Source organism: Ananas comosus, linkage group 18 (assembly GCF_001540865.1).
Source record: "Ananas comosus cultivar F153 linkage group 18, ASM154086v1, whole genome shotgun sequence".
NCBI lineage: Eukaryota > Viridiplantae > Streptophyta > Magnoliopsida > Poales > Bromeliaceae > Ananas > Ananas comosus.
The window spans coordinates 8,415,313-8,434,405 of NC_033638.1; the positions used below are offsets into that span (position 1 = coordinate 8,415,313).

The 19,093-nt window shown below is 37.3% G+C and overlaps 3 protein-coding genes across 4 annotated transcripts; 1 reads left to right on the top strand and 2 right to left on the bottom strand.

Moving 5' to 3' along the window:
* LOC109724235 (alpha-L-arabinofuranosidase 1-like) lies at positions 312-17,607 on the bottom strand. Of its 2 annotated transcripts, XM_020252983.1 has the most exons (20): positions 17,348-17,607; positions 16,849-17,062; positions 16,206-16,260; positions 15,752-15,963; positions 15,336-15,457; positions 15,073-15,226; positions 14,482-14,551; positions 13,911-14,056; positions 13,762-13,807; positions 13,608-13,660; positions 13,107-13,251; positions 12,441-12,559; positions 12,253-12,324; positions 12,031-12,134; positions 11,421-11,477; positions 11,057-11,255; positions 10,702-10,845; positions 3,663-3,878; positions 1,029-1,289; positions 312-697 (listed from the first exon to the last, which is right to left on the bottom strand). In XM_020252983.1, the coding sequence occupies exons 2-20, from the start codon at positions 17,026-17,028 to the stop codon at positions 524-526; spliced, it is 2,529 nt and encodes an 842-aa protein (XP_020108572.1). In that variant the 5' UTR covers positions 17,029-17,062; positions 17,348-17,607; the 3' UTR covers positions 312-523. The 2 variants fall into 2 exon arrangements, with proteins under 2 accessions (XP_020108572.1, XP_020108571.1); XM_020252982.1 differs by lacking the exons at positions 312-697; positions 1,029-1,289; positions 3,663-3,878 and adding an exon at positions 10,196-10,517 and having other exon boundaries at positions 17,348-17,605.
* LOC109724236 (magnesium-protoporphyrin IX monomethyl ester [oxidative] cyclase, chloroplastic) lies at positions 5,477-7,813 on the bottom strand. The gene is made up of 5 exons (XM_020252984.1): positions 7,281-7,813; positions 6,839-6,903; positions 6,398-6,725; positions 6,092-6,190; positions 5,477-5,947 (listed from the first exon to the last, which is right to left on the bottom strand). Exons 1-5 carry the CDS (start codon positions 7,728-7,730, stop codon positions 5,684-5,686), a joined length of 1,206 nt encoding a protein of 401 aa, XP_020108573.1. The 5' UTR covers positions 7,731-7,813; the 3' UTR covers positions 5,477-5,683.
* On the top strand, positions 8,753-10,172 carry LOC109724239 (50S ribosomal protein 5 alpha, chloroplastic). Its single transcript, XM_020252987.1, has 2 exons — positions 8,753-8,911; positions 9,645-10,172. Exons 1-2 carry the CDS (start codon positions 8,806-8,808, stop codon positions 9,989-9,991), a joined length of 453 nt encoding a protein of 150 aa, XP_020108576.1. The 5' UTR covers positions 8,753-8,805; the 3' UTR covers positions 9,992-10,172.

The following is a 19,093-nucleotide window of genomic DNA, read 5'->3' on the forward strand; positions in this document are numbered from 1 at the left end:
ACGCAAGTACAATCCTAGTTCATGATTTACAAAAGCAAGAACGCAATTAAATAAGAATCACGACTCAGCTAACAGTAGCAATTCTTTTTCTGCAAATAAAAAGTTAAAAGAGTTTTGAGTGAAAAGCAAATGATGAAGTAATTCTCAAAGTTCAATCTCCTCAGGGTAAGCTTAAATCATAGTAATAACCAACAAGCAAGCACTCTTTCCATCCTAATCGATCCAATTCTCGGTTTCATTTTCTGATGTTACGTGCCTCTGCATTATAACTTACAGCCAATAATAGCCACATTAATTGACTCTCAGAAAGATGTTTAAAAAAAAAATTTATTGTGGACATTCCCTCATTTCCATTCCGGAGCATCTTAATCTTAAGTTTCCTGTTTATCGAAAAAAATCCCATTAGAAACTTACAAGCACATTCTTGTGCAGTACACAGAAGTAAGCAGAAAAAGTCAATTAGTTACAAAATGGAGAGGAGATAAATAGTACAAGATCCTAGAAAGCTACAAGTAAAGACCCTTCACTCTGATTTAGTCTTAGATTCTTCAGTTCCATTGTCCTTGCTCTTCTTGGGCTTATTCAACAAGTTCACCACCCAAATTCCCAATAAAGTTGCCTGGATCGGCGCCAACCAGTATACAAACAGGTGCTCCAGCGTTATGTGATCGCCCCGCGCATAGGCCCAACCTAAAGCCTACAGAATATGAGTTAAAAACATTAGGTTAAATTACAGATTGTATCTAGTAAGAAATCTACTCCCCTGAGTTCAAGTGGTTTCCCATATTGTATCTTAACTCTTACACAGGAAAGGTCAGGCAAATTTGATCTTTCTTTCTCTCTCTTATGAATTCGGAGAATTTCACTAACTCATAACTAATAGCTGATTGTTATAACATGATAAAATCACCAGAAGAGAAGTTTCACACTTTACATCCAAGATTGGTAAGATTCCCAGATCTAAAAATAACTACATGAACAAGAAACAAATAGATCACATTCGGAACAAAGTATGGAAAGGCGCGTACAGAGGCAGGGTTCATGATTCCTCCAGTTAAATCAGAGCTAAGGATATGAAGTGTCATCTTCGAAATGCTTGATATCCATGTTTTCATGAAGAAACTTTTCATTTCTTTCTTCGTCAGCATCAGCGAAACCATCACGACAACGAATGTCGCTAGCCCTTCAGCTAACACTCCATGATGAATACCGGCATTCAAACGAGCCCCATAACCTACTTTGGGGAAGACTTGTCGGATAAGCTTTACGCCTACTATTGAACCAAGAACCTGGTAGGCCAAATTACAAATGGAGTAAATAGAAATTCCAGTGAAGAAAGGATTAGAAATCACAATCTATGCAAGTAATACTCTATAAGGAGTTCGTTTCTCTTTGTAAGTTACTAAATCACAGGACACAGCATAAATAACTAACCTTCAACGATCTTGATAAACAAAGCTCAGGTTTGGTCAATGATTAATAAATAGAAACCTTTTGATAAGCATCACATTTAGCTTAATTTTTCTACAATTTAATAATGTTGTCTACATGGCAACTGTCAACATCAAGCTTCGAACTTAGATTGTCCAAGACTAATAATCATATCAATATAGCCTTAACAAACCTAAAGCAAAAGAAGCCAACAACAACATTCCACAGCTCACACAAGCCACATTCCACAGCACACACAAGCCACAGTACTACATTAGTTGGATCCCTCTTGATAAGCACTCTAAGATCAAAAAAGATAGGCTGTTGCATAAGCGTGTTTATTTCTTGCCTTATTTTCTTTTTGCTTCTAGAACTGAAGACCATGTTTTACAGGAGCCAATACTCATACTGCGGTTCTAGCAAATGGAACCAATATTCATACTGCGGATCTGGCAATCAATTTGCCGGTTATATCTAAACCAGTAACAGTTGACACGTAATGCCAGGTCTCGATGAGTGAAAAAGGAGGATTGCGTCATGTGAAATGCGTTCCAGGTTTCTCTCCCTTGTTTGCTTCTCAAGAGACACTAAATTCCCCTCTTGTCGTGATTCTCTCTCTAGCAGTGATAATAGCAGTATCTGCAAAGCCCACCTGATCGTATCGCTCCAAGTCGGATGTAAAAGTGGATTGCATCATGTGAAACACGTTCCGGATTTCTCTCCCTTGTTTGCTTCTCAAGAGACACTAAATTCCCCTCTTGTCGTGATTCTCTCTCTAGCAGTGATAATCGCAGGATCTGCAAAGCCCACCTGATTATCGCTCCAAGTCGGATCTAAAAGTGGATTGTGTCATGTGAAACAGGTTCTCGGTTTCTCCCCTTTGTTTGCTTCTCAAGGGACACTAAATTCCCCTTTTGTCATGATTCTCTCTCTAGCAGTGATAATAGCAGGATCTGCAAAGCCCACCTTATCATATCGCTCCAAGTTGGATCTAAAAGTGGATTGTGTCATGTGAAACATGTTCTCAATTTCCTCCCCTTCGTTTGCAATTCATAGATTGAAATGGCTATAATTACTCAAATCCCAAAACAACTAGAGGCCTAAGATATGCCAACCAGTCGCAAACTTACCATTGTTTCTAAACAAGAAAACAATCACTACTGCATCTTTATTTCCTATTTTTTCATTTTACCTAAAGCAATAGTTGGTGCGAAACATGTTTACAATTAATAGCAGCTCAAATAGTAATTTTAAAACCAAAAACAAAAAGGAAAAAAAAAAAAGTAACGTCCTAAACCTTGTCATATCTTCTCTTTCTTTATATTCTTCTTTGTTATTCTTTAACAATGTTAATGAATTGTTTTCCATTAACTAAAGCATGAAAAGATATATTTCTTTCTTTATTTTTGTTACTTCTACTAAAAGGAGCTCAGCTCTATTATCCAAAAGATCAATTTTACGTTCTTACTGGAAATGGGCTCAAGGTATATTTAACACTTATGCTGATGTGCACAATTGATTTAAAGGGCACGTAGAATTAACATATGAGGTGAGAGATAAAAACTTAATCAATTAGAATATAATACGGAAATTTAAGAGGTTAAATGTTAAAGGTGCGATCCAAACCCTCAATATATCAACAAATGATCCAAAATTATATTGCATTTAACAGGGTCAAACTTTAGCCCCATCAGGCTCCTCCTAAATAAATTTCAACTCAAGCTTGAAATTAGTTTGTACCAAACCTGAAAAGAAGGCTCAAAATGAGTTTGAACCGTAACAAGAAAACATTCTATAACAAATCCACAAACTAAAAGCTAATTTATGAAATACCAAACACTATTAGGCAAAATGAAGTTCGGGCAAATGCATGTTGACACAAAATATATATATCATAACAGACTCATTATAATATGTGCAGCTCCGATCATATTTTCTCACCATCGAAACACAATTCCTCTCCAACTCCAAATGGAACTTACATTCTATAACAAATCCACAAATAGAAAGCTAATTTATGATATACCAAATTAAATTAAGGGTCTATTTGGGGCCGAGGGTCATATAATGCTACTAAGGCAAAACAGAGTTGGAACGAAAGTACGACGCAGACATATGCTTTTCCATTTTTCGGTGCGAAACATTATGTTATCTACAGAATCACATTCTTTCGTACCGCACTTAACACAATTTTTCTTTCTGCAATCTCAAACGGAGCGTGAAACTTAAACCTGAGCGGGGATCCTTGCGAAGGCGGCGAAGAGGTAGCCGTGGGATTTGCCGAGGAAGGCGTAGACGAGGACGGTGAGGGGGTTGTAGGAGGCGCCGCCGGTGAGCTTCTCGAGCCCGGCGAAGACGAACATGTAGAGGAGGGAGAGCCCCACCTTCAGGGCGTCGGCCCCGGCCCCCTGCGCGTGCGCCGGGCCCAACGCGCCGTAGACCAGCAGCTTCACCAGCGCCCCCGCCCACACCCACGCGAGCGCCATCGCCGCGTCCGAGGCGACGAGCAGGAGTAAACGCCCCGCCCGGCCCATGGACCTCCGCGGCGGCGACGGCAACCCCCGCGGCGGCGGCGGCGGCGGCGGCGATGGCGTGTGGATGGGGGATTTAGGGCTCGAGAGAATGGGCTTTTTTTTCCCCTTTTTTTTTTGTTTAATAAGAGGTTTCCTGTGGGTGGAGGAGGAACCGGGAACGGTGCGCATGAAAGGAGCCTTGTTTTTTATAATATAAGAATAAGAATAAGAATGTAACCCAAATAGGGTATACCCCTGTTTACTCAAAAAGAAAAAAAAGAAAAAAAAGAATAAGAATAAGAATAATGGGGTTATTTTAGCATCCAAACAAGCTTTGGGTAAGGCTTGATTGGTAGTCCTTGTGACTTGATGAATGGTGTGATACTTGTTGTTGGGGACTTATATGTAAATTATTATATACCAAATAATTGATAAAAGAGTGAAAAAATATTAATATATAGTAGTGGATCTAGATGTAATAGGTTTTAGGCTCAGTGAATTTTATTAGATTTGTCTTCTTTTTTTAAAAAAAAAAACTATAGGCTCTGTCTGAAATTGTGGTGCGATCGAATTAGTAGCTCTGGTGCATCCGGAACAGTCAGGCCCGAAAAGGCAAAGCTTAAGTGCATGAGTTCGAATGAACTCCCGAGTGTCCAGGTTAAAAAAGCGTATGGTCTCATTGAGTCAGTTCGTAGTGACTTATAAAAAAAATTTGCACTCTCGAGTGACGCAGGTTAAAAAACGCATGGTCTCAACGAGTGAATTTGCAGTGATTCAAAAAAAGAAAACTTAAAAGGGCATATCTTGAAGATGAATTTTTGAGTGGCATATATTAAAGAGCGCATGATCTTGATGAGTGAGTTCGTGGTCGCTTATAAAAAAAGCTTTAAGGGCAGGGCTTATAGAAGAGCCGAAAAAACAACTAGGTGTCGGATTAAATGCATAGGCTTGGGTGAATTCACGAATCACGAGTAGTGCAGGTTAAAATGCGCATGGTTTTGATGAGTAAAGAGTTGATATATACTAGTAAGTTCAAATCTAATTGGCTTAAGTTTCTAGATTGAACCATAATTTCATATAATAAAAAAAGATCTTTAGAATTGGCTCGTAATCTCGAATATCATAACAAGAAGCTACATACTTCTCACTCTTGTAATAGAGTTCCGCCATATTTTTTTTTCCTTTTTTTTGTTGAGAGATAGGTAGCATGCTATCCGTTTCGTTTATTTTATTTAGAAATAAATTTAGCTAGAAAATGTGAATCAACTAGGATTTGAACTTAGGTCTCGAATACCAACCACCAATTTCTTTGCCACTTGCTCTAAGGACGATCGGTAGTTCCGCCATATTTCATAAACCTCATTTAATCCGTTGTGTATATCAATCCGTTGTGTATATCTATCCTTTTCCTTTACTATTTATTTTTTTTTAAAGAGAGAGCCCTGAACCACTATTTTCAATTTTCTTTTTCAGATAAAGCTTAATATATTCCGCATTTCAATTTTCAGTGGAAACTACACACACATACATAGTTGATAATTAAAAGTTTAAGAAGCACTCAAGCTGATCTTGATCTTGCATTGTCGACACTCTCATTCCTTTACACCAAAATCGAAGCGCAAGAACACACTCATTTTTAAGTCACTACCTTACTCAATTTTGGTACAAGTTTTCTTCAGTAGAAAAGACTATCAAATTACAGAAGATTAAGTAGGAGATGTCTCCAATTGACAAAGGAATCAGTAAACAAGCTGCGGTTCGAATTCAGCGAAGTCGACCGATCCTGATTCGATCGGGGGCATGAGATAAGCCGCGATGATCTCGGAAACTAAGGCCGCAATAAGCGGAATCCTTTTCAGGTTCTTCACAAGGGGAATGTCTTGGGTCTCCCCGACTGCTACCAGCTTCTGGTTGATCTCGACCATCCGATCCAATTTTCTCTTGAATTCGGGGTTCTCGACGTCCAAGACGGCCGGGAATATCCTCGCAGTCGTGCGGTTGGTCTAAAATCACATCAAACTCGATCATAAATTGAACATATAGGCAGAGTATTGTAAGTTGTGCAACAAAGTTGATAAATTGGTCATTTATGAGGGATTAAGTAACAAATGAAGGGAATTTACACATGAATTAGAAGATGTTGTTACCTCAATGATGACATGCATGTCGAATTCTTTGGTGTTGAGACCGATTCCTTCGTAGAAAGCAGTACGCTGGCAATCGTTAAGGTACATCGTCACGTACACCTGCGATTCGAAGATTCTTCAGCAATCGCGCGACTCTTCGATAACAAAATGACGCAAAGAAACACGTGCCGACGAAAATTTGGAAATATTTTGTACCAAACCAACTTAAAGAGCATTTTAAAGTTTGTAGACAACTCATTGTCTTTTTAAATTCACTACGATTTTGCCGAATGAAGTTGCAGAATCGCGTGACTATAGTGAATTTACCGAGAGGCAGAAGAATCGAGCCCACAGCTTTGCCTTCCAGTCGTTGAGGAACTGCGGCTGCGCTTTGAGCAGCGCGGAGAAGAAATCGCCGTGCCGGTTCTCGTCCTGGCACCAGTTCTCGAAGTACTTGAAGATCGGATAGCATTGGTACTCCGGGTTCTCCTTGAGGTGCCGAAAAATGGTGATGTACCTCCAGTAACCGATCTTCTCGGACAGGTACGTCGCGTAGAAGATGAACTTGGGCTTGAAGAATGTGTACTTCCGAGCCTTCGTTAAGAAGCCCAAATCCAGTGCCAAGTTGAAATCAGAGAGACCCTTGTTCAGAAACCTGAAACAGAAGAAAGATTTAAAATTTGAGGTACATCAGTTTGATCTGTTTGAAGTAGTACGCTTTTCAAATCAGAGTAAAAATACAGCGAAAAGTAAGTGCATAATGCATACCCTGCATGCCTTGCTTCATCCCTGGACATGAGGGAGAATATCTCAGCTACTACTGGATTGGTTTTCTGCCATGTAAATTTTTCAGTAAGCCGGTAATCCGACAACAGTAATTCCTCGAAAAAGAAAAAAAAAATCCTCCGCGAAGGGCGCGGAAATAAGATTTAACGTCTATTTTTGTAGTTCAGAAGCTCATTCATCTACACGCTCGGAAAAAAAATTTAAATTAGAAGCCCTACTAGTAGAATGTAGTGTTTTTATTTCAACATTTATTGCAAGAAGTTCAGACAAATTAACAGATACTGAAGTTTTATAATAGACGAGACAGAAGGCAATAGAGAATTAGAGGTCTGACGCGACTTAAACTCAGAACTTTTATGTTAAATAATACGAAACAAACTGATAGAATGGTATTTTAAATAATTTTATACTTAACGATTCGAACCTTTAACCTTCTTCCGAGCTCCTTGTAGAGCAAGAAGCCGGAGAATTCGGCGGTGCACGACCTCTCGAGGAACTCGACGAAGATCTCCCGGAGCGGGCCCTGCATCTTGTCGGCGGCGGCCTTGAACTCCGGGTTGCGGACGAAGTGGGTCTGGTTGTAGTCCGTCTTGAACTCGTTGAGCAGCGCCTCGAACTCCGCCTGGTTCAGCTTCTTGTTGATCTCCGTGTTGAACAGCCGCTCCATCTCGTCGAAGTCCGTCGTGTAGAACCGCGGCGTCAGCAGCGTCTCCTTTATCGACGTCTTCCCCGCCTTCTTCGGCTTCTGGGGGGCCATAGCAGCGGCGGCGGCGGCAATGCGGAATTTGAGATGAGGGTGCCTAACAACTGGTCTGCCGAATGGACGGATGGGATTGACCGGCTTGATCAGGGAGAGCTCGGCGGCCGCCGCCATGTTTGCTTTCAGATTCGTGCTCTGAAGATTGGAATTTTGGCCTTTGGGACCTTCACTTGGGAGTGGGAGGGGGGGTATGGTATAAGATGTAATATGGTAATTGATAATGATGATGATGATGATTTTGGTGATTGGGTGCCGCATCCCGTGAAATCTATGTGCTCCAATGAAGTGCTGACACGTGTAAGGGAATCTTGAGGTGTACCTTCGTCCTGAGAGAGTGCAGTGTAAACTAGCGGTTCTGATTGTGCCACGTGTGCTGTGCCAGGGCATGGTGGTGTTGTATGATTCGTGTCCTGTTCAAGGAAATTTTTTTTAAAAAACTGTGGATTGGTCATAGCGAAAAAAAAAAAAAAAAAAACTATGGGCCTGTTCAATTAAATGAAAGATATATCTTGAATTTCACTGCTATTTTAGGAATATAAATAGAAAATAAATACTTGTTAGAGTATAAGGAAATTAGAGCCCCCTATAACACTTCAGTAGTTGCATTTTTCTAGTGTATAAATTCTTTTAATCTCTAGTCAATATTATTGCTTTGCATGCTACACTGCTACCAACCGATGCATCGTCAAATGCGAAAAATAACAAAATAACAAAAAAAACTAATAGTAAGTTTTTCCTCTTTAGTACTTATATTTTGACTTAACTTTTGTTTGGACTTGCGAAGAGATTGCGTTAATAGCTATGAGAAAGTACGATAAAAAAATATTTTGTTTATTTTATATTTAATATCCCGTTCTGTGTCCTATTGAAAAACTAAGAAACATATTTTTATATGTGTTCATCTTAACTCTATTTTATTTATAAGCGTTAAATGAGTCTCAGTACCTAACATGTCCTTTGAAGCGCACAAAAAAAAAAAAAAAAAAAAAAANGGCTTTATTTTGAGCTGAGCCCAAAACCCTATTTACTAAATTGGGGCCTATAGGCCTTAAATTAGGCCCAGTTTAGCCCAATCCATTAATAAGAGTCGCTCAATGTGTTACAGTGAGAGCTCCTCTACACTGTGAGCCATTACCCTTCAACGGATAAAAAGAGAAGCAGAGGCTTATCCTTAAGCGAGCTCTCTCCCATGGCGCTCCTCCACCTCCTCACTCCTCCCCTCTCCTTAACATCACCCCCTTCTCCTTCTCCTCCTCGTCGTCGAGCTCTATCCCTCGCCATTTCCGCTAATCTCTGTGAGTAATTCTAAAAGCCATCCTTTTCCGGCCTTGCTAATTCCCACGAAGTTGTGCTGTGTTCATGTTGTTGATTCGGTTTGTGGTTTCTATGAACTGGTCTTTGTTTAAATTGCTGAAGGGGTCTACTTTTGTGATCTTCTTGCTCATTTAGGCATTTCTACAAGCACCTTTGTTGCTTCTCTGGACATTTTGTTGCCCCTTTAATTTTTAGCTCATTTTGGGTATGTATTTGTAGCAATTTGTCTATTAATACTGAGATTTTTTTTTTGGAGTGTATGTTTCTTATTGTTTTTGATTACTTATAACCTCTGCTTAGTTTTCTCTGTTCACTGCTGTAACACTCTCTTATGTACAAGTCCTAAAATTTCTTTATTGTAACATGATCATGTTCAGTAGACTCTGAACAACTCTGTGTGCTGTATTCTGACAATTCATCCATCTTTTTAGCCATTTGAGATGCTAATTGAGGTATTGTTTCATTACCTGCATTTTGATTTACCATTTATCAAAACCAAAAAAGATATGAAATTTGATATGAAATTTGATATGAAATTTTGTGATTTGTCCTTACCTTTCTTTTAATGTGACCTTGACAAAATTTCATACTTTATTACTGACAAATATCCATCTTTTAGTTATTTCGGATGTCGCTAATCCTATTGAGAATTTTACCTTCTCTTCGACAAGAAAAAGATGAACTTATTAAGTGTTTTTATTGTGTTTTTTTCAGACTTAAGATTACAACAGAATAACCCCGTTTTCAACCAAAGGTTCTCAAATGGGATCAGCATTCCCACTCGCTTTTCTTATGGCAATGAGAGGTCGGTAGCTGTTCATGCTTCTTCGGAGGCTGATGCGGTAAATGAAACCGAACCCGAATCAGAGAAATCAGAGGAAGCAGTATCAGTCGAGAATCTTCCTTTAGAATCAAAACAGCAAATGATTCTTGAGCAAAGGTTGAAGATGAAGCTGGCGAAGAAATTAAGGCTTCGACGCAAGCGCCTCGTGCGGAAGCGAAGGCTCAGGAAGAAGGGCAGATGGCCGCCTTCGAAGATGAAGAAGTTGAAGAATGTTTAATCCGGATTGGACCGAGTTGCAGGTTTGGTACTGCATTGACGGCCCTCTTTTTTCGTCTGTGATGTTTATTCACCAAAATGTTATCTAAAATTTTACTTCATTTTACTTCAGAGTTGTAAGAGATCCTTGGGAAAACCTTGTGAGAATGTCATTTGGTCTCATAACTAAATCTTCGACTGAACATTGCATAGAAATTATACGATCTTTTCGTGCAAATTATCTCGACTTAATTAGAATTATAGATGCCACCATACACGCTTGATTCTCCTCTATACTTTTTGTGAGAGGAAATAATTTATACATGCAAAGAGCAATTTGTAACCAGAATACCTTTTTGTTTATTTTGTTCTTTTGCTATTTTATTGTCTCTAAAGATTACATTGTCCTTTGTTCGTACTTATACTCAAATAGCAGCCTTGTACCCATTGAGATTGAGCAGGAGATCGAATGAGGTGAGAGAATACGGTGCAATCGCAACATCCATCTTTGTTCCTGCATTTGGAAGTGCACTGTGCACCGGCACCACCTACATAATTCAATAGAGAGATATAAGATACGAAATAACCAACAATCAATGGAACAAGTAATAAGAGAAGACGCATGTCAAAGAAAAACATTCAGCTATAATCATCTTAAATTAAAGCATGACTACAGTCTCTTTTGCTTGTTGAAAACATCGAAAGCTGGAAAGAAAATCTATGATACTCAACCTTTTTTGGATTCTGGAAAGAATTCTCATCTTGTGGCTGACTTGATGTAAGCAGAGTATTTATTGATCCCGAGGAGTCGACATTATTTTCTAATCCAGTCACTGAGATCTTCAAATTCACAAGGTCGCCACCATAATTCACAATCTGCAGAAAAAAACAATTGTGTGGTTATGGCATATCTAATGATCATGTTATTCAACATTTAACTAACAATCTGATACAACACTTGAAAAGGTTCAAATGCTAACAAAATGAAAAACCAGAGTCGTATTGGTTTAGAAATCAATATCGTTTGTTTTGGCATTGTTATGTTCATTAACCGAAGGTCGCCTTGCAGCATTTAGCATAAAATTACCTTTATTTTTAGGTAAGTATTGTCATTGTGTGAATTCTGCCAAGTAATTGCTGACGCAACCAAAGAAGTATAATTTCCAGCTTGAATGGTGGAAGGGTGAAAGATTGCACCGCTTGAGTGCTTAAAAAAATGTTGCATCCAGTAGCTTGGAGTTCCATATTGTTGCCGCGAGTTAAAGACGATAGCATCTGGATTAAATCTTGACCACATAAAAACTTCGAAGTGTTAGGAGAATAGCCCTTTTATCTAAATAAATAACATGAAATAAACTGATGAATTAGACCTTAATGATTGGAAGAAAATTATAAGAACGAATATCAAATTTTTATAGAAAAGGGCTAATAATGATGAAAAAGGAGCTTACTGGCGATCATTGTCATTTACAAAGAGTGGAGCACAGCTTGCCATCTCAACAACATCACTGAATAATCAACCATTGTTAGCAAACAGGATAGAGTAAGTTGTAGGGAAAGGAAAAAAAAAAAAATCTGCTTGACAAATTTCAAGTTGAATATGAACAGGAATTCTAATATATCTTGGTTATCTACCCATTGTGAAACTAAAATGTGGGATGAGCATTAAATTTTAAATTTTTGGATTTTGATGTTCAAACCATCATTAAACAGTACAAGTAAGAAAAACATGATGCTCACATGCAATAATAATGAAGATAAACGGAATCAATTTTTACCACTAAGAGGAAAACTTTCATGTGCAGTGACAAAGCATCAGGAAATGTATAATAATAAAGCTATTACAAAAATAATCATCAATCCAAGATAAATTGTTCTTAGAAATCATCCAAGATAAATTGTCGTAAAAATCAAACCAAGATATATTGTTCTTAAAAATCAATCCAAGATAAATTGTTCTTAACACCAAATAAGCAAATTAACAGTCACGCTCACATTGACATATACAGTTACAACCAGAATTTTTGAGATTTCAGTGATGAAGCTAAGTTATTAAAGGACCTGTTTCTTTCGATTCCAATAAGAAATCCTGCTTCTGCTAATGCTGCGACAAGTGTTCCTTTGCCAGCATCATTTCCGGTCACAGCATATTCACTGACAAATGCCTGTTAAAATATCATAGTAAGAGGACCTTCCAAAGTCATTTTCAGTCATAATCAAAAGTGCGAGTCTGCGAGATAAAACAACAATATGATTAAAGATATGTATCGAACAGCATCATACCTTGGGCCCATTGCGTGTTGTCCGGTCAAATTCATGATTCCTGGAAAACATGTCGCCAGAAGAGGTATAAACCTGTCATTAGAAATGCAGCACCTTTGTGATGAGGTTAGGAAGTACTGTCGAGTAGTAGGTTCGTAAAACTGTAAAAGGATATACTAATCAATAGGATAACAATTCTTAGTTCTTACATGAATATCATATAGATCAGCAGGATGGTTTAACGGTTGAAAAGACCCATCACAGTTTGTAACAATCTTGATGTCTGGATAGGCAGCTTTTATTGCAGAGTAGAACTTCAAGTAGTTTTCTGTTCAATAGCAAATTAAGATGAGCCAAGTGGTTCTTGATGTAATAGGTTGCATGTAGTATATTTGAGAATATCTCCCAAAGAGAATCACAAAAAACTCAATAATATTCCTGTCAGTAACAAGTCAGGATACTTGAACAGTTGAACTGTTCCTCCTTTCAACTATCAACAGATCTTACAGGGCAGCCGAAAATACCTCCTATGTAAAACAACAAAGTCCCATAGAGTCCTGGTTCCCAGATTTTGTTAGTTACACATATTACATACATATATATGCAAACAATCTAGTCCTAACATCACAAGACATTTGACTAATATCAATAAAAGTGATCAGCAACCTATAGACAGCGTGAATGAGTTCTCATCTATTTTGTCCTGAATTTATACTTGATCAACTTTAAACTTAGTAGTTTAGTCATAACACTGTACTATGCAAAGTTGAGTGTACATAATACTCTTCTTCCTAACAAAACCTATCACTATGCATTGCATGTGCTCAACTTACAGTAGTCATGCAAAAAAAAAAAAGAGAGAGCAAAATGCGTACCTATGTATTGTTTCTTCCAACAATCCTGATTCCCTAATGAAACATAATTTAGCTGAAAGGGTTCTGGATGACCCATTGTTGCACGGATGGAACCCCATTGAGACTTGGGATCTCCCCGAGCAAACTCAATACCATCAAGAATATTCTGGAATAGTGAGGAAAATAAGGAGCTATTAATTTGCACTAGATATCACATGCATAGTAGCACTATTTTAGAAATGTGAAGCCTAATACATTTAACTTTCAGCTACCAAAGCTTCACTGTAAAATCAGGGAGTCACTAGACGCATATGCTAAGATACTTCCAAATCATGAGAAGGATGAGGGAAGAAAACTAAACCCATAATCCTAGGATACATATTTAGAGAACCGATTAATATTAACTAAAAAGACTATACATTCCTGTCGACATTACAAACTTGTCCATATGCTAGTGGCTGAAAATTTATGTTGTTAATAGCTTATCAATGGCAAGTGATTAATTAATCAGCAAAAACATGCCTGTACGAAGCCTGAGATGACTGAAGGGCTAACTTGATCATTGTGACTGATTCCTGTTACATCAAAAAAGGTTTGGATGAAATTTTTTTGAAATTTGTTTAAGGTCTAATTCTGTTTCCATGAGAATAGCTCTTTTGAGGAGAAAAGTTGTTACCACTATTGGCTACCCATACTGGAGAAGCACCTAGGTCCTCTGCTAGCTGCAGTAAGTCAACACCGATAACCAAATCAGCGGAGTTACTGAGATTGAAATGGTTTGTACCTTAAGAAATTTCTTTATTCAAATAAAAACAAGATACCCACTTGAAGGAACTCAAAGAAACCAAGTCCATCATCTGTCCAGTACTTCCATACATCATTAAAATGACCGGGCCGCTCTTCCCATGGGCCCACGGTTTCACTCCACCGGAACGCATTCCTCAGCCATTCGCCTTCAACATAAGAACCACCTAAACCACAAAATAGCCGACAAACCAACATTAGTAGTCTCTTATCATATCACTAATGTTGCTAAATGAACGGCAGAAACAATGTTCATGTTCAAACAACTTATTAGCTAATAGTTGTTCGAACAGCTTATTTGTTAATATTCCTTAACAGGGCTTTTAGTGAAATCAGATTTCCCAACAGATGTATTGCTCTTATTAAGCCATAAATTCAGCCACTCTTATTACCAAACCAGGGCAATATATGAGAAATTTCAGACATTGTCAACCAAATGTACTGTTACAATATATGCACTATTTTTCCACCACAAGCTACATAGCTAGAAACAGGTCCTGATATAGTTTTTTATTTTGACTTGTTATCCCTATGGGTGTTGAGTTTGAATGCTAAGGCAGAAAAGTAGTCAGAGAGCAAATTTCATATGAACCTGGGTATCTGAGAAATCGAGGTTTTAGATTTGCGAGCATTGAAGCCAGCCCTTTCCTAAAGCCATCCCCCTGTAGAAATTAATGACGTAAAGCATCATAATTAATGCTGCACATATGTCATAAGAGAACCAAAAGACATTAGTTTGATCATGGATCAGTTTATTTAATGTCATTTGATCGAATGGTAGATTACATCCAAAACCTCTTATTTTCAATCACTAAACATTAGGAATGTTGCAGGCCATTCAACAGGACTCAAATCTGAAGCTAAAATGAGCTTACTTCTTTAAACTCTTTAATGCTCCAAGAAAATACGAAAATGGCCCATCAATTATTTGAAGGATTGATCATATAGTGTCCCTAGATTATGCGTGAACCAAAATATGCAATCAATGATTACCTATATACAAGTATCCAAGAAATCCAGCAACATCTCAACATAGTCATTTGGCAATAACCAGGATCATGAACTAAATTTTAACTACTAAAAAGGAATGCTGTTAAGGTATTCCTTACCAGCTGCTCTCGATGAGATCTAAGAATCTAATGATGCAGCAGGAGAAATCAAAAAATAAAGAAATAAATTATACCATGTATGTGTCTAATGGCAGAACCGACACTTGATCGACCCAAATTGTCCCACTCTCAGTGGTCGTCAACTGAAGTCTTGAATTGGCATTTGTTCCTCTGGATTTCAACAGAAATTCCATCTTGGTCCAGTTTGAGAGTTCTGAGCTCTCAGCTCTACAAAAAATAAATTTGTCAATTGCTATAATAGAAAGAAGCGAAACAACAGGAATGACGGTATTTTAAATTTAACCTCTCAAGTTATTAGACCCCAAATAATGCTTACATTATATTATGCGTAGCCAGATTTTGTCGTCCGTCGGAGCTCACCAGCGAAACTGACAATTTCACCGAGTCAAATGACTTAATATGCAGGATCACCTTGTAGGCTTTCCCTCGTTCAATATTCTAAATTGCCACAATAGAAAATTGAAAATTAGTGCCTACAAATAGAAATTTTAAACAGATCTTAGACCATTACAATTTAGAAAAAAATCCAAGTAAAATTACCTTGTAAATACATAATTAAGAGATAGCAAAAAAGATGGAATCAGCAACAACTTAATGACTAGGTATCAAGTAGATATTTGGGATCAAGATATTTCAGATAATTATTGCAAGTACATATCATGCAAAAAAAACAAAAGATATTTACATAGTAAATTAGTTGCTTATTAGAAGATAGATAACATAATGCCATACCATGCCCCAGAAACCAGGATTATATACACCAACACCTCCAGCAGGACAGGTGTTGGATCCTTTATCGTCGCAAAGTACTTCCATCCGAAGTGCCACCTTATTGCGGGCAAAACAAGATGTACGATCGGTCGATACAATTATTTGTGATTCATTGCCTATTATGACCCATGGATCAATATTTGATGGAGTATTCGGACCTCCAGCTTCAAAACCTGCAAGATAAATCGGCAGTTTTTTAGAAGAGGTCAAATATATACATAATCAGAAGTTGGTTGATAAATGTATCCACTCTGGAACAAAATGACAAGAACAATAAAAATACAATGTCACTTGTCACTGATCATTGGTTGCTTATTCACGAAAATAAAGATGTTCAAATAAAACTACTAATATCAGCTAAAGGATTTAGTTTAAGATAAATCAATTGGATCATCAGATATTTAATGATCCTTACCTCTATTACTTACAAGCTCTGCCCATAATCCACCAGCTCCTGCATGGTTGATCTCCTATAATGGAGTTAATAAGTGATCAATAATCTTTCACTGAGCAGTCCACAGCATAAAGAGGGCTAAACAAGAAAAAACAATAAATTTTTTGCTCATAACTATTAAAGCATTCCTCAGATAAAACTTCACCAACAAAAACATGAAGATAGAAACATACAGAACTTGAACTATAAACCATTTAGAGTCGAATACCCGAACTTTTAAAATTTTTGATTTTACCACATGATCTTTCAATGCTTGATTTGACTAAGTCAACAACAATTTTAAAGTTTGAATGTGGTGTTCATCTTTACGAGTTTAGTTAGTATACTTATATGTAATTCTCAAATCAAACAAATTGAAAGATCAGACAGCAAAATCAAAATTTTGAAAGATTAAATAGTCGACTCTAAATGATTGATAGTCCGTGTTACATTAAAATCAACCAAAATAAGGGAATAAACGGAAACCCAAACTAATCGATACCCGAGCGAAAGTCCATCAATCACCATGCAAGTCACAATTAAGATTCAAAAATGCGTAAATTTCGTTGAGAAATTAGAATAACATAATTGACATAAGAAATGATTCAAAGAACACTTATCTCACCTCAAAAAAGATACCGAACAAGTTGTCGGGCATCTTCCGGCCCGATTGAGATGAAGCATCAACAAGCAGAAGAGCATTTTGGGTTGCAGTGATCCCATTACCCGCAAATGCTTGATAAAAAGCATAGAAAATATACAGTGTGTGTAACAAAGCTCCGCAATATTTTGAACGGAGACCCATTTTTTTCCGAATTAATTCGAGAACACAATATTAACTGCAAAATGATACCAAAAAAAATTCCTAAATTAAATTCAAGAGCATAGAAATATTAGCACAAGTCCTTTACATTCAATTGTTTCAATTTAAGTTATCCATACTATATAAATCAGAAATTTTACTAAATTTAGTGACAAATAAGTAAATTTCAATGATTCGATTCGAATAACTAAAACGATTCAAATCAAAATAACTAAAACTAAAATATGTGCCAAAAAGCTGAGGAGCGCATTACGAAACTGGCTACAGTTGAGGGAGTCTCTTACAATTTTCACCTACATACCTGCAAAGTGTGTGGAGAACAACAAATAGCATATCCGAGTTATCCAACCACTACTTCAATGCGAGAACAATGGAGGATCTCGATCGAGATATCTAGGGTTCTGGGCTCCAACGTCGTTGTCGCGGGGGTCGACGAAGAAGACGAGGTCTGATCCGTTCGATCATCATCCAACGGCTCGGGGGCGATCTCCTCGCCATACACTCCTCGTTGCGTCGCTTCTACTCCTCCGTCTCTATGGCCTTTGCTTATCCGGTAACATAACAATAACGATGACATAATCGCGCGTGGTTTTGGTGTGAGTCGAGTATGGAATCTCTTTTACTGTGGTGTCTCACGGGGCGATCTAGACCGTACAATTGATGGAGGGAACGCGGATGGAAGGTTCGGATTGGGTAAAAATGTATGGAGACCCCTCAACTATAGACAATTCTGAAATAGGACCTCCTCAACTGTAATGTAATATTTTTATAATTGAGATCACTCAAAACTTTTGATTGTTTATAATTGAATGAGTTTAAACCCAAATTAATTGATAATTTCAACAAAAAGTTTAACTCAATTAACTAAAATAATTTAAAGTTGAGAGGTTAATTTCAAAATGGGCTATAAATTGAGGGGTCTCTTTACATTTTTACTTTCTTTTTTTAAAAAAAAAATTTGCTTGGTCTTAATTGTGATTGGAAGGGAAGCAATGATTGTTAAGAGATTTTGCTTCGTCGGCGTGTAGAGATTAATTAAAGGGTGAGTACACGTCAGCATGGATAATATAAAAGAGTGAGTCGCACCAAAACTAGGTCGTGGCAATTGCCCTGTTGCTAGAACATGGTTTGCCACATCATCTTGTGGGCCGAGCCAGTTAAAAAGCGCCACACGCTGTGGTGAAATTGCTGCAAGCAACCGGTGCACCACGTCATCCATGCTAACCGTTAAAAGAGTTTTCAAGTTGAAAAATAATAAAATAACATAATTTTAAAGTGGTGGGATGGTTCTGGGCGCACGGCTGACGTGGTGCACCAGGTGCAGCTCTACCCCCTTGTTTGTGATTGGTTTCTTGGTCAAAATAGAAAAAAAAATTTGTAAATTTTAGAAACATATATTATCCCCCTGAGTTTTAAAGTACTTAAAAAAAAAAAAAACTAGAAGTTTTTTCTATTCTGAAAAAATATTTATTAAATTTTTGATAAACTTCAGATGCCATCCTTGTAGTTTCGCACTTTCTCACTTTAGTATCATGTGGTTTAAAGTGTATCAAGTTAGTGTCCTATGATTTTATTTTTATATTTTCGGCAGTTTCTCCGTTAATATTTCGTTAAATTATAAACAAAAAACTTCAAATACTCCATCTAAATTTATCGAATATTCACTTTAGTATCCATAGTTTTAACTTTGTCACTGATTTAATGAAAAAAATTAGTGGAATCGATAATAAAGAGATAAAAATAAAACTACATGATACTAAATTGATACACTTTAAATTACGGTATACTAAAGTGAGAAAGCGTGAAACCGTATGGCGTGAAACCATATGGATGGTATTTGAAGTTTTTCCATATATTTTCTAACAGATATTTGACGACTTTTTTTTGGATGCATTAATAACTTGCCCAATATTTTTCTCTAATTTACACAAGAACCTTGTAATATATGGTAGATGAGAATTGCGATAAAATGTTTTGAATAAAATGTTATAATCCACATTCAATTTTAAACAAACAGCAAGTGCAATATACAAAAGAGAGAAGCAAA